This window comes from Pelodiscus sinensis, chromosome 1 (assembly GCF_049634645.1).
Source record: "Pelodiscus sinensis isolate JC-2024 chromosome 1, ASM4963464v1, whole genome shotgun sequence".
In the NCBI taxonomy this organism is placed as follows: Eukaryota; Metazoa; Chordata; order Testudines; family Trionychidae; genus Pelodiscus; species Pelodiscus sinensis.
Genome location: NC_134711.1, coordinates 127,631,745 through 127,644,978, shown reverse-complemented (window position 1 = coordinate 127,644,978; position 13,234 = coordinate 127,631,745). Strand labels below are relative to the sequence as shown.

The 13,234-nt window shown below is 48.5% G+C and overlaps 1 protein-coding gene across 2 annotated transcripts; it reads left to right on the top strand.

The window, feature by feature from the left end:
- Window positions 1-10,016, top strand: LOC102449744 (uncharacterized). Of its 2 annotated transcripts, none has more exons than XM_006115478.4 (2): window positions 1-443; window positions 8,177-10,016. In XM_006115478.4, the coding sequence occupies exons 1-2, from the start codon at window positions 129-131 to the stop codon at window positions 9,287-9,289; spliced, it is 1,428 nt and encodes a 475-aa protein (XP_006115540.3). In that variant the 5' UTR covers window positions 1-128; the 3' UTR covers window positions 9,290-10,016. The 2 variants fall into 2 exon arrangements, with proteins under 2 accessions (XP_006115540.3, XP_014425233.3); XM_014569747.3 differs by having other exon boundaries at window positions 6-443; window positions 8,174-10,016.
- Window positions 10,017-13,234: the final 3,218 nt, after the last annotated feature.

Here is a 13,234-nt window from a genome sequence, read left to right as displayed (position 1 = left end):
TGTGCAGAAAACGGGAAAGAATAGAGAAGATGACTGTCTAAAATCTGGGGAGGCTGAGGTTAAAACCACAGAGTTTCTTAACCCACCATGCCCTAGAGAGGAGCTGCAAGGCTCAGAGGGAGGGCTCAATGAAAACGGGAATTTCCTGTTCTCAGCCACATTTCCCTCCCAGCGCCATGGGTCCCCAAGCGGCGGACGCTTCCTTTCCTGTGAAAACAGCCCCCTCCACTGAAGCGCTCAGGGCATGGGTCCCGGCGGAGCGGCGAGCCGCGGCAGCAGCGCCCGGGGCAGAGCCACAGCAGAGCAATAGCGCCCGGGGCGGGGGCAGAGGACAGCGCAGAAACCAGGAGCTGCTCAGCACAAGGGGGTTGACGCCTGAACTGTGGCTGGAAAGGGATCGCGCCGTGATCGCGATGAACGCTCCCAGTGTCCATGCGTGCCAGGTTGGTATAATTTTGGGTGGTGCCTGGAAGCGGCCCAAGCCCCCCTCAGACACACACCTGCCTAGTAAGCCGATATATATATAAATACACACACACACACACACACACAAGAATGTAAAAAGGCACTGCACAGTAGGGATGTCTATGGCTGTGTCCAGACTCAGGGTTTTTTTCGGGAAAAGTAGCCTTTTTTCGAAAAAACCTCACCTGCGTCTAGACTGCAGCCGCGTTCTTTCGAAATTAAATCGAAAGAACGCGGCTTTTCTTTCGATGGCGGTAAACCTCATTTCACGAGGAAGAACGCCTTCTTTCGAAAGTTCCTCTTTCGAAAGAAGGCGTTCTTCAATGTAAATAGGGCTTCTTCGAAAGAGAGCATCCAGACTCACTGGGTGCTTTCTTTCGAAAAAGCAAGCCGCTTTTTCGAAAGTTCAACGTGCAGTCTAGACGCTCTCTTTCGAAAGAGGCTCTTCCGAAAGTATCTTCCGAAAGAGCCTCTTTCGAAAGAGGCTTGCAGTCTAGACATAGCTTATGTGTAGATGACACGATTAATCGATAAGCCTGGGCTCATCGGGTAATCTTGTCAACTACAGGCACTCCTGGCCTCTTGCTGCTTCTGTGTCAGAGGCAGCAAGGGGTGGGGGGAGCAGGAGCTGGTACCTGTGAGGAGCTGGCTTAAAAGCTGGCTCCCCAAAAGCACTGGATCCGCCTGCTTGATAGAGAGGCAGCAGCGGGGAGGGTGAGAGGGGCAAGCAGGAGCTGATACACAAGGGGAACCAGCTTTCAAGCAGGCTTCCCACATGTGCCAGCTCCGTGGACCCACCTGCCCCCCCTTAAAGAGGCAGCAGGTGAGGGTAACAGGAGTTGATGTTGGGGGCACCAACGGGTGTGGTGGCAGGGAAAGCTGCCATAAAGCAGCCTTTGTTCACAGGAAGCTCAGACCTCACACTGACGGGCTGTTGTCACCCCATGTTGCTGCCTTTGTATCAGAGGCAGCAGCACAGGGTAGCAGGTGGGAACCGGTCTGCACGGGAAGCTGGTTTTTAAATTGGCCCCCCTCCCAGACTGGCTCCCACCTGCCACCCAGCGCTGCTGCCTCTGATACAGAGGCAGCAGCATGGAGTGAGAGGGGGGCTCCCAAGGAGTGGGGCCAGAGCACACTGGCTGCTGGACTTGCCCCTGGGGATTATCAAATAGTCATGTAACTGCTAAAATATCTTGTGATTACATGTCTATTCAGTTGCACACTAGCTAATATCCCTACTGGAAACTGTTAAGTGTTTAACAGTTTCCTTCTATTGCACAATACGGAGTGGGAAGGATGAGGGATCTGGCTGAGGATGTGGACTCTAGGGTGGGGCTGCGGCTCAGGAGGATTTGGGGTGTGGGAGGGATTCAGGGTTCAGGCAGAGCATTGGGATGTGCGGATAAGGGCTGTGGGGTGGCGCCAGATATGAGGGATTCAGAGTATTGGAGGAGGCCTAAGGCTGGGGCAGAAGCTTGGGGTGCAGGAGGTGAGGGCTCTGGCTGGGGGTTCGGGCTCTGGAATGGGTCCAGGGATGAGGAATTTGGAGTGCAGGCAGGCTGCCACATGGCTGGACTCCCCCCAGCCCTCTTGCTGCCAGGAGCTGCAAGTTCTGGGAGAGGAGCCACCCCATCTCTCCTGCCCAGCCCATTGATAGGGGCAGGTAGATAGAAGGGGCAATTATCCAGGGGTGTGAGTGATTTAAAAGGCCCCAGAGGCCCTGGCCACTGCCATGGTAGTTCTGCCAGTTCTGGGGAAAAGCATCTCTTGATTCAAAGATACTTTTGATATGTTCCATGCAGGTGTTCCATGGGGTAGCTGGGCAGCAGAGTAGCAAATACTGCTGCCTAAGCTGCTCCAGAACCTTCCTGGGCTATATCAAAACTCTTCCTGGGCTATATCTTTGACTCAAGAAATGCTGTGATGTTTCCCCAGAGCTGGTTGGGTGGGCACAGTGTATCTTCTGTCTCCTCCAGGCAGGAGGGATGTGTGTGCGCTCAGGGCTTGTCTGGGCTGGGGAGAGGAGAGCTTGTGGCCTTGGCCAAGGAAGGAGGATGGGGGAGGGACATGGGGACAGTGGGAGGGATTGGGGAAGAGGCCTGGCCCCAAACATTGGTGGAGCCAGGCCCCAGTGCTCTGAATATTAGTGGGGCACAGACACCCCAGGCCCGTATAACTCATAGTCTATGTCAGTCTCTGGGAGTCACTAGCCTGTTCAGGAAGAGCCAAGCAGCCATCCCTTAGGGTCCTCCAAAGTTTAGTTTAACAGTCACTCAAGAGCCAACAGGGTGGTTCATTGGGATTTACCTCAGGGAATATTGTTTTTGCTACTTTGTCCCAAGAGCTAAGCCAATATTGGGGGGTTTCAGGATTGTTTCTGTTAGGAGGATAAATTGTATGAATCAGGTGCACTCCTGTTTAGGTACAAAGAAAGTATACAAAAAAATCCTGTTTCCCTGCACACAGTAGGAACACACAGTAGCAGCAAATCCTCGCTCAGGTTTCAAGCCTACCTTTTCAACAAGTTCTGTGCCCAAAGGAGCTGTCTCTCTCCTTCTCAGAGTCACTCACACAATGGCTTCTTGCTTCCTGTTGTCTTTGACACAAACACACAGCTTGTCAAAACCAATCCTCTAGATCCTGCATTGCAATAAGTCCAAGAGAAATATCTCAGACTACACAGTTTAACCCTGTTCAATCTGTGTCATGCAATTGATTGCCTTGGGGAATAGCGTCTATTGCCTATAGTCATCTCACTCCATAAGGAGATTTAATTGCTCTTTACATATAGCCCTCTTCAGGGGCTAAATGATTCCCCACCTATGGATTTTAATCACATCTCTAAGGGTATGTCTAGACTACATGCTTCTGCCGACAGAGGCATGTAAATTAGACATACCGACATAGTCAATGAAACGGGGATTTAAATATCCCCCGCTTCATTAGAATAAAAATGGCTGCTGCGTTGTGCCAGCACAGCTGTTTATCGGCACAACCGGCAGTCAACACGGGGATCGGTCGACAAGGAAAGCCTTTGCTGACCGATCCCTTATGCCTTCACGAAGTATAAGGGATCGGTCGGCAAAGGCTTTCCTTGTCAACCGATCCCTGTCGGTTTGTGCCAACAACCAGCTGAGCCGGCACAATGCAGCGGCCATTTTTATTCTAATGAAGCGGGGGATATTTAAATCCCCGCTTCATTGACTATGTCAGTATGTCTAATTTACATGCCTCTGTTGGCAGGGGCATGTAGTTTAGACACACCCTAATAACTGATCAGTTGATCAAAGATGGCTAGATGGTAGCCACTGACACCTTCCAGTATAACATTATTATTTTAAATCTAGCACTCCCAATGGATCCTGCTTCTGCCTTTGCCTTCTGGCCCTCTCCTCCAGCAAATAAAAGGGCTGTGTTTAAAATGTTCACATTGTATTTGTAACACATATTCAAGCATTTAATAATTCAATAGCCACCTGTTTTATGTCCCTGGAGCAGGGTTGCAGGCTCCACAAACTGCTGCAAGCTCTTAGATGCAATGAGGGAAAGAGCCATGTGTCCCCCAGTCTTCATGCCTCTATAGACAGGGAGATCCCAAGAGAGATTCCAGGTGAAGAATAAGTTCCAGGAGCCATCAGTGGGTGGAATAAAAACACTGGGATTCCAACATAACTGTTGTGAACTCACCTTTTTCTGTCTTGTCTCATCTATTTCTGTTAGACCCAGCCAGGAATCTTCCATCAACATGTTTTTGTTTGTTTGTTTGTTTGTTTGTTTTCAACAAAAAATTCAGTTTGCAACCAAAAAAAAATCAACATTTTTTTTAAAGGAAATTTAGACTTTGCCAGTATTCTTCATTTTTTATCAGAAAAATCAAAATAAGATATTTTGTTTTGTGTTGGGTCAACCCAAATATAAACAATTGAGTTTGTTGAAGTGAATCAAACTGTTTATTGTGGGATACTTTAACTGTTTTCTATGTTCTTGGAAGTTGTATTTCAGGTGTCTCATGCCCCCATTCTCTTCTGTGGGCCAGGCTCTTGGCTGGACTATCTCTCCCATGATGCACCACTGCCTCCCTTTTGGTAGAACCTCAGGAGGACATCATGGCTATGTGCCGTGTTTCATGACTGTAATGCATCATGAAAGGTGTAGGTCAGCCAGGAATCCTGTCTTGATGTCTGTTTAGAATCTGCTGTTGGTCATCTTCCTTTCCAAGTGCTAATTAATGGTTCTTATCAGCCTCTTTATAACTATTTAGTCTTTAAGATGCTATTAAACTGTTTGTTGTTTTTAAAGTTTTTCCTGTTACAGACTAACTTGGCTACCCCTCTGAAACCATAGAGGAAAGGCATGCTACATGGGGGGCGAACTGCAACCAGGCCTGCTGACTGGGGTGGGATGGGGGACAGTTGCCATGGGGTCCGGTGATTCAAAGGGGCACGGGGCTCCCACCTGCCACTGCTGCTATTGTAGCAGCAGCAAAGGCTGGAATCCTGGCCCTTTAAATCACTGGCAGAGCACTGCACCGTGTGCTTTGTGCTGCTCAAAATGCTGGCGGGAGACACAGTGGTTCACTTTGGGGCTGCCCCAGCCGCAGCCCCACCCCTTCTGCTTGAGGCCCTCCACCTTTAGGGAGCACAGAGCTGGGCTCCCCCTTCTCCCCCGCCTTGGCCAGGGATGCAAGGAGGCCGTCAGCACCCCTTACTGCTGTTCCTCTGAAGTACCACAGCAGCTTAGGCAGTCACAGTTCAATGTGAAAATGTGTTTGAAAAAAGGCCTTTCCATGGGGTTCAACAAACCAAAACAGAACATTTTGATTCAGAAATTTCAACATATTTCAGTGAAAAATGTCCAAAAGAAGTGTGTAGGCATTTAACTGAAACTTTTCTGAACTTTTTGTACAGCAAAACATTTTAATATTTCAGCTTTTTGTCCCAATTGAGGACAAATATCTAACAGATATCAAAATTGCATATTTAGTGCAATTTTTGTTTGTAGACCATCTCTAATTTTAGTACTGTAGCAGCTGTTAGAATAAGCTGCAAGCAGATGCCAATCATGGTTTAACATCAGTCCTCACAGACTGCTAAGCGTTCCCTTCCCTGCAAAGTGTATTGTAGCAAAAACTTTCCTGTAAGCCAGAGTTTTAAAGGCGGTGATGACCATGATCATAACTTTATTCTAGGGCAGAGAGTTCCATAGCATTGGGTCAGCTTCTGGGGATGTTCTGAGGAAAGGTGGGGCCGAGTGGGGTATGTCTGTACCAAACTGTGAACTCTATTTTGTATTGCCACTGCCATCTTGGATTGTAACCTTCATTGTGACCTTTATTTAATAGCAGAACCTTGTATTTGGATTAGAACATCCATTTTGTATTAGTGTTTGAATGACTTTGGCTTTGTCTATACTTAAAATGTATGCCAGCATAGCTGTGTCGCTCAGTGGTGTGAAAAACCCCACATACCTTAGCTGACATAACTGTGCTAACAACATTACAGTATAGACCCTGCTGTACTATCAGAAGAGGCCTTCTGTCAGCAAGGCTAACATTGTTCAGAGATAGTGTTCCTGCACTGGCAGTGGCAGAAAATCTCCTTCAGTCAGCATGTGGTGCATCTACACCAGGAGCCAGCATAGGCTCTGTAGTCTACACTTAGTGGCGTCTATGGCTGTGAAGCCATCATGGAGCACTTGTGGGCCATCAACTTTGGTTGTTATCTCAACTACGGGCCCACTGCCATGGGACAGCAGATTCTCCAGAGAAGCCTTATTGGGGGCAAGAGGCTGGAAATCCCATTTAGAGCAGATGAGCAAAAAGAAACATTGTATTTAAAAAGGAAGGGGCTTTTCTGAGCAAAGGGATCAACCACCACTGTAAGTCAGAAACTTGGGCTAGAGAGCGAGGACAAGTCTACTTAGGTTTGAAATGCTGACCAGACCCTGGACTTGTGTGGTAAGAGCAATGTAAGAGGATGAGATGGAAACATTGCAGAACTGTTTGTTATTTTGCAAGGATTTATAACTCTAGTGCTTTCTGAGGAGTAAAAATGGCTGTGATTCAGAAATGCCTTGGTGAAGCTTGTATTTCTCATTTGCTTGCCACACTTTCCCTGAAGAGGTTAGCCGAGCATCTTAGAGTGTCCCCTAGATGGTGCTGTAGAGGGGACATCACTCACGTCTGTTAAAAGTTTTGTGCCCTGTGCAACATAGTTAGGTCAAGCTAACCCTGCTGTAGACACAGGTAGGTTGACAGAAGCATTATTTGTCACCCTAGCTACTGCCCTTCAAAGAAGTGGATTACCTACTTTGAGGAAAGAGGCCCTTCACTCAATGTAGGAAGCATCTACACTATAGCAGTACAGTAGTGAAGCTGCAGTGCCATAGATGTGCCACTCCAATGCAGACACACCTGTAGCAAATAAGTGCTTGGGTGGGCGAAGGCCCTGGTTATGGGTTTAACCCACAGAGCCCCACGTCCCTTGGAAGGATGGCAAGACACGGCAACCGGGAACAGTAACTAATCACTACCCAGATCTAAGTAGCATGTGGGATCCAGAGGTGGGTTCATTCACAACAGATTGGTGTCTGTCCAGACAGAGGGATTGGTTCAGGTTGTGATAAAAAGCTCAGGTGTTTTTTTTTCTCCTGTTTTATGATCTTATCAAAGGGTCTGATTCAGCACCCGTGGACATGATTGGAATGACTGCTTTTGACTTTGACAAGCTTAGGATCAAGGGCTATGATTACACTACAAGGTTTTTGCACAAAAATAGCTGGTTTTGTGCAAAAACCGGCGGAGCATCCACACCTCAAGCATGTTTTTGCGCAAGTAAATCGTCAGAACAGAGGGCTTTTGCTGGTAGAGTTATTTCTCTCCCCACGAGGAATAACTCCTTTTAGCACTACAGCTCTTGCGCAAAAAGGCAGGTGTGGATGCTCCGAAGGGTTTTTTGCACAAGAAACCCCTATCCGAAAAAGCACAGGTGCTCTGATTGCCATTAACAGAATGGCCATCAGAGCTTTCTTGCTCAAGAATATCCATGCAGTGTGGACACTCTCTTGCGCAAAAGCACATCACTTTTGTGATGAACTTTGAGGTCTAGATGTGCTTTTGTGGAAGAAGTTTTTGCGCAAGAACGCTTCCACAAAAGGCTTCTTGCGCAAAAACCCTGGGGTATGTCTAGACTGCATCCCTCTATCGGCAAAGGGATGCAGATTAGGCAGGTCAACATTGCAAACGAGGCAGGGATTTAAATATCCCGTGCCTAATTTGCATAAAAATGGCTGCTGCATTTTGCCAGCTCAGCACTTTGTCGGCAAAAAGTGGCAGTCTAGAGGGGGATCTGTCGAGAAAGAAAGCCTTGCAGGAGGCATAAGGGATCTGTCGAAAAAGGCTTTCTTTCTCGACAGATCCCCCTCTAGACTGCCGCTTTTTGCCGACAAAGTGCTGAGCCAGCAAAACGCAGCGGCCATTTTTATGCAAATTAGACACGGGATATTTAAAACCCTGCCTCATTTGCAATGTCGACCTGCCTAATCTGCATCCCTCTGCCGACAGAGGGATACAGTCTAGACATACCCCTGCAGCGCATACTAAGCCAGACTGTAAAGTTTTCAGATTTGTGACAACTTGTGATTTCCTTGGCTGAGGCAGCCTTTCCCCTAGGCACAGAGATGAATAATGTGTTGATTCTCTTCATGCCAGCAGGTGAAAATGAGTGAAAATGAGGAGGAGAATCCACAGCAGAAGAGTCTTCAGACAGAGGAGTCAAAGTTAGCATTGTCAGAAACATCCATCAGGAAAGGTTCCCAGACCTCTGACTGGACAGATGACGGTGAGGATGAGTGGGAGATAGAAAATCAGGAGAGAAACCCCCATCCAGGAAAGAAATGGATTGAATCTTCTCCCCAAGGGAGGTGTTTCAGGAAACTCAAAAACATCATTGCCCAGCGGAGGCCTATTACTGGAGAAAAACTTCATAAATGTCCCGACTGTGGGAAGAGCTTTAGCCGGAGGTCAAATCTGATTCAGCACCAAAGGACTCACACAGGCCAGAGACCTTACGAATGCCCCGAGTGTGGGAAAACCTTCAGTCTGCGCTCAACACTTACCAGACATCAGCGAACCCACCTGCAGGAGAAGCCCTATAAATGCATTGAGTGTGGGAAGAGCTTTCGCCAGAGTTCTGACCTGATCGCTCACCAGCGGGTGCACACAGGAGAGACGCCGTTCCAGTGTGCTGTGTGTGGGAAGCGCTTTGGGCGGAGCTCCAATCTGAGCCAGCACCAGACCACACACCTGGGAGAGAGACCCTATCAATGTGCTGACTGCCTGAAGAGCTTCCGGAGCAGTTCGGCCCTGGTGCAGCATCAGAGGAGCCACATGGGGGAGAAACCCTACCAGTGCTCTGAATGCAGGAGCCGCTTTCTGCAGAGCTCGGACCTGATCAAACACCAGAGGATCCACACTGGGGAGAGGCCCTACCAGTGCCCCACTTGCGGGAAATGCTTCAGCCAGAGCTCCTCACTCAGTGAGCACCAGAGGACCCACACTGGAGAGAGGCCCTACCGTTGCACCGAGTGCGGGAAACGTTTCTGCCAGAGCTCCACGCTTATCCAGCACCAGAGGATCCACACGGGGGAGAAGCCCTACAAATGCACTGAGTGCGGGAAGAGCTTCTGCCGGAGCTCCAACCTGAATCAGCACCTGACAATCCACATGGTAAAGGAACCTCATCGGTGCGCTAACTTTGGAAGGGGTTTCAGTCCGCTCACTAACCTTACTGTACACCAGAGAATCCACTCTGGACAGACTCTCTAAGACACTGTTTCTTAAATTTTTTCAAGACCGAGTAACACCAAACAATTTTTTTTATGAGTAACACCAAGGGTTTTTTGTTGAGAAGAAAAGAAAAAAAGGGGGGGGAGGGGGGCGAGGAAAAGTTATTGACCTCCCCTCCCCTCCCCCCCCCAAAAAAAAGGATCATGGGGGAAAGTTATTGAGCAAAAAAAAAAAAAAAGTTGCCTGCCCCTTTAAGGGTCACCATTTTGAACTCTTGTTCTCTGTGGCACACCTCCGACTGTCTTGCGGCACACCAGTGTGTCATGGAACACAGTTTAAGAAACACTACCATAAGAGCTATGGGGGCAGCTTCATGTCTCCTCCCCTTCCCCCGGACACTGGCCTATTCCATGAGGTTCAGTTCAGGGAGGGATTAGGGATCTCTTCCTCCACCTTGAAGAGATTTACTGGCTGGACAATCTTGCAGAGAAGGATCTGTTCTGTTCTGTACCTTTTGTTCTGCTCACTGCAGAGTGAGACCAGTCAGAATCATGCCAGTTTTATTCTGCTGCTGGGGAAGCCATTTGTTGCCCAGATGGGATCTGCAGAAGAAGGATAGGTGGAAGAAAATGACAGAGAGGGTCCAAGATACACAGAATCAAGTGGGAATGTAATGCTGCTCAGGGCTGTTTCCAGTAACTATCTTTATCCTTGACTCAGCTCCCACATCTCCCTCTGTATATTAAAAAAAACTTTTCTTGTGGGATGACAGAGTGACATCATCATGCCATTTTGCATCCCACAGTCTCTGCCCTTGCACACGCTCCCTGCCCCAGACACTGTTCGGGGACCAGCAAAACTGCCTGACAGTCCAGCCTGGGCAGATTCCACCTCCCAAGGGTCCTGCCTGCTCAGCCCTGGTCACAGCCTTTCGGGTGGTCCATCCCCTGGTCCAGGGGCTGCTTTGGCTCATGCGAGGCCGAGTGCAGCCCACTTGCGATGGGAAGGGAGGCAGGCTCCCATACCCCAGGGCTCCACAACTTGCTCCAGAGTCGCTTGTGCTGCTGTTGTTTTTGGCACTCGTGGGCTGCTGGGCCAGTTGGCTCAGGAGCAGTGCCAGGCACAGGGTGAGGTCCCCAGCATCCCCTGCTGTCCTATCTTCCACCATGCCCCGAGCCCAGCACTGAGCCACCCAGCTAAGACTCAAGTCCACCCTTCTCCCAAGCCCAGACTGGCTCCCTCCCTCCTGCCTTGCCATGCATGGGGCTGCAGCAGTGAGCACTGCTTCTGTAAGGTGGGCGAGGTGGCACCTGGCAGCACTGACCTGAGTGGCCCTGGCACTGCAGCCTCATCCTCCCTCTTGGCCAGAGTTGCACTGAGTTTCATGAGGATAATGGGCCCATCTAAAGTTTCCAAGTTTCTAATATTAGAAAACCGAACACGTGTATCCTACCTCCACTCTTTTCCTGAGGCCCTGCTGCCACTCACCACATCCCCTCCCTCCTGCTGTCACTTGCTCATTTTTACCAGGCTGGGGCAAGGGGTTGGGCTGGAATGAGGGGTCTAAGGTGCAGAAAGGGGCTCAGGAATGGGGCCAGGCTGCAAATCAGAGCAGCATGGCTGTTGGGTCCCCTGTAGGATTTATAGGAGAACAGCTGAAATATTTTAATGTAGTCTACTGGAATTCTGACAGAGTGAAATTGTGGACCACTCCATTAGCTCCAGTGGGGGGCAGAGGTCACACCTTGTGGGAGGAGGAAGCTGAGCTTCTGTCACTTCAGTCTTAGCAGGATGAAGACCCAAAGGACCATGCACAATACCCCATCTTTGATAGGAATCCCTTCTCATGCAAATCTATGGATTTTGCTTCATTGTGTTGTAATCTATCACTTTGCAACATATGTTTATCTGGAGATTGTTTTCATTGTTGTTTACTATCAGTCTGCAGATAACTTTTCTGGATATTGCCACTCCCTGGTTTTGTTGGGATTTGTTATCTTCACACGTTGGGAATGCTTGCTTCTAGCTTGAGCATTGCCAGTCTGCCTCTTATCCATCACAGAATACTGTGGGCCCATTTGATAGTTCCTTTGTGCCCGCAAATCTCCGGCCCCTCCTCTGACCATTGCATGCAGAGCTGGCCTTCAGACTAAACTCTTTTGAAACAGACATTCATATTCTTTGCTGACAAAAACAAAAATAACATAGTTGCTTCACACAAGCAAGGATCACATTGTTACTTTTATAAAAACAGATCAGTACAAAATATTCTAAGATTAAAATAACTATTACAAATTCTTCCATAACTAGCCAATTAGCCCGTCATAAGACGGGATTTTCAGGTCTCTCCTCCTCATCAGTCTTCTCTCCTGAGGTCTCTCGCTCCGTCTCTCTCTCTCTCTCTCTCTTTCTTCCCTCCTCCTACTGCCTCCCCCCTCTCTCTCTCAGCTCTTCTCCGCCTCCTTCCTCTCTCTCTATCTCTCTCTTTCATTTCTCCTCCCCCTCCCGCCTCTCACTCGGGGGACCATGGAGCCCAAATGGCCGTTAGGGCTCTGCACTCCCTGTGCTGCATGGGGGGCACGGAGCCCAAACGGTCGCTTGCGCTGCTTGCTCCCACGCGGCGGCCTGGCTGAGCAGCACAGAAGTCAGCCGAGCACCACGGCGGAAGGTGAAGGGGGGTGGGGTGGTGACGTTCCTTTCTACTAGTCAAAAGGATGGCTGGCAAGGTACACGGAGGCACATTACATTGCATATGGCTACATTACCAAATAAGTTTACTGGCTGAACTCCTTCAGTCAAAATCTCTCCCCTAGTTCAACTTTCAATTTTGTCTTCCAAATGCTGCTGATGCCATAAGTAAAGATGAGGGCCAGAAGAGAGATGGTTTGTGTCCTCTGTTTCCCCTTCATAAAACATTTCTATTCTTTGAGAATCATCTACAGCTGGGGTTCACGTCACAGCAAATCGGTTTCTTTTCATGAGAACCCCCAGTTGTTCCACTACCAAAATGTAATTTTCTTGCTCTCATCCTTCTTCCTGCCAAAGAATGGCTGTTCAACACAGTAATTGTCCACTTGATTATGTTGACAACTGGCTGCAGCGCTGGCTAACCTTTAGTCCCCGGGGAACTTGTTTGGGCTGCTTTTCTAAACTTGGAGCATGTTGTTACACACATTTTTACTGGCACAATAATGTTCAGTAGGTTATGAACTTTCACATGATACCAGTACAAAATGTATCATAGTCCTGTAAAAGTGGTGAACATACAGGTATAGCCTGTCTCAGTGATGTTCCTTTTCTCAAGTCTGTCTCTTCTCCCCATGAGTTCATCAACCTGAAAATTCCTAGCTCTGTATTCAGAATCTTTGTGATAACAGGACTTTCCCCAGTCTCAGTTCTATACATCTATTTCTTGGAGCCACTGTTGCCACCAGTTGCTCCAGCATGTGACAGGTGTTGCATTTCCTCCTCCTTTTATGAGGATCAGCCAGGTACATGTGCAGGCTTTTTTCCCAGATGAAGCAGTAAATGCTAATTAGCCATTCATCTACAGGCCTCTTCTTGCTCCAGAAGAATGGTGCTCCTTATCTTTTCATATCAAGCTATCTTAAATTTGGCTAGCTCAGATACTGAAATCATGGTAGGATGGGTTTTAGTGTGGCCTTTTCAAACTTGCCTGTAACCCTGCTAAAAACTCAGGTGACTAGCCTGCGCTGAAACCATGCTGCTCCAGGACCCACACTAACTGTTTACCAGGCATGTTTACCTCAGCTGTTTGTGATTACATTGTAAGTATATCATTTGTTCTCAGACCTTAGCACACTGAGGTCCTAGCACTTTGCAGGGTTGGGGAGGGGTTGAGGTTCAGGTCCTAGGAATTAACAATCTTTTGTGTTTTGAAAATAACAATAGAGACACCCTACTGTGTACTGAGAGCTGTCCTGTGCTGTGTGAACCAAAGCCCCTGGATTAAGAGCTCATTCT

Excerpts from the sequence above, each read along its gene's own strand:
- LOC102449744 (XM_014569747.3), top strand. The coding sequence starts at position 129 with ATGAAAACGGGAATTTCCTGTTCTCAGCCACATTTCCCTCCCAGCGCC. Across the intron at positions 444-8,173 it reads CCAGTGTCCATGCGTGCCAG|CAGGTGAAAATGAGTGAAAA; the intron begins GTTGGTATAATT and ends TCTTCATGCCAG.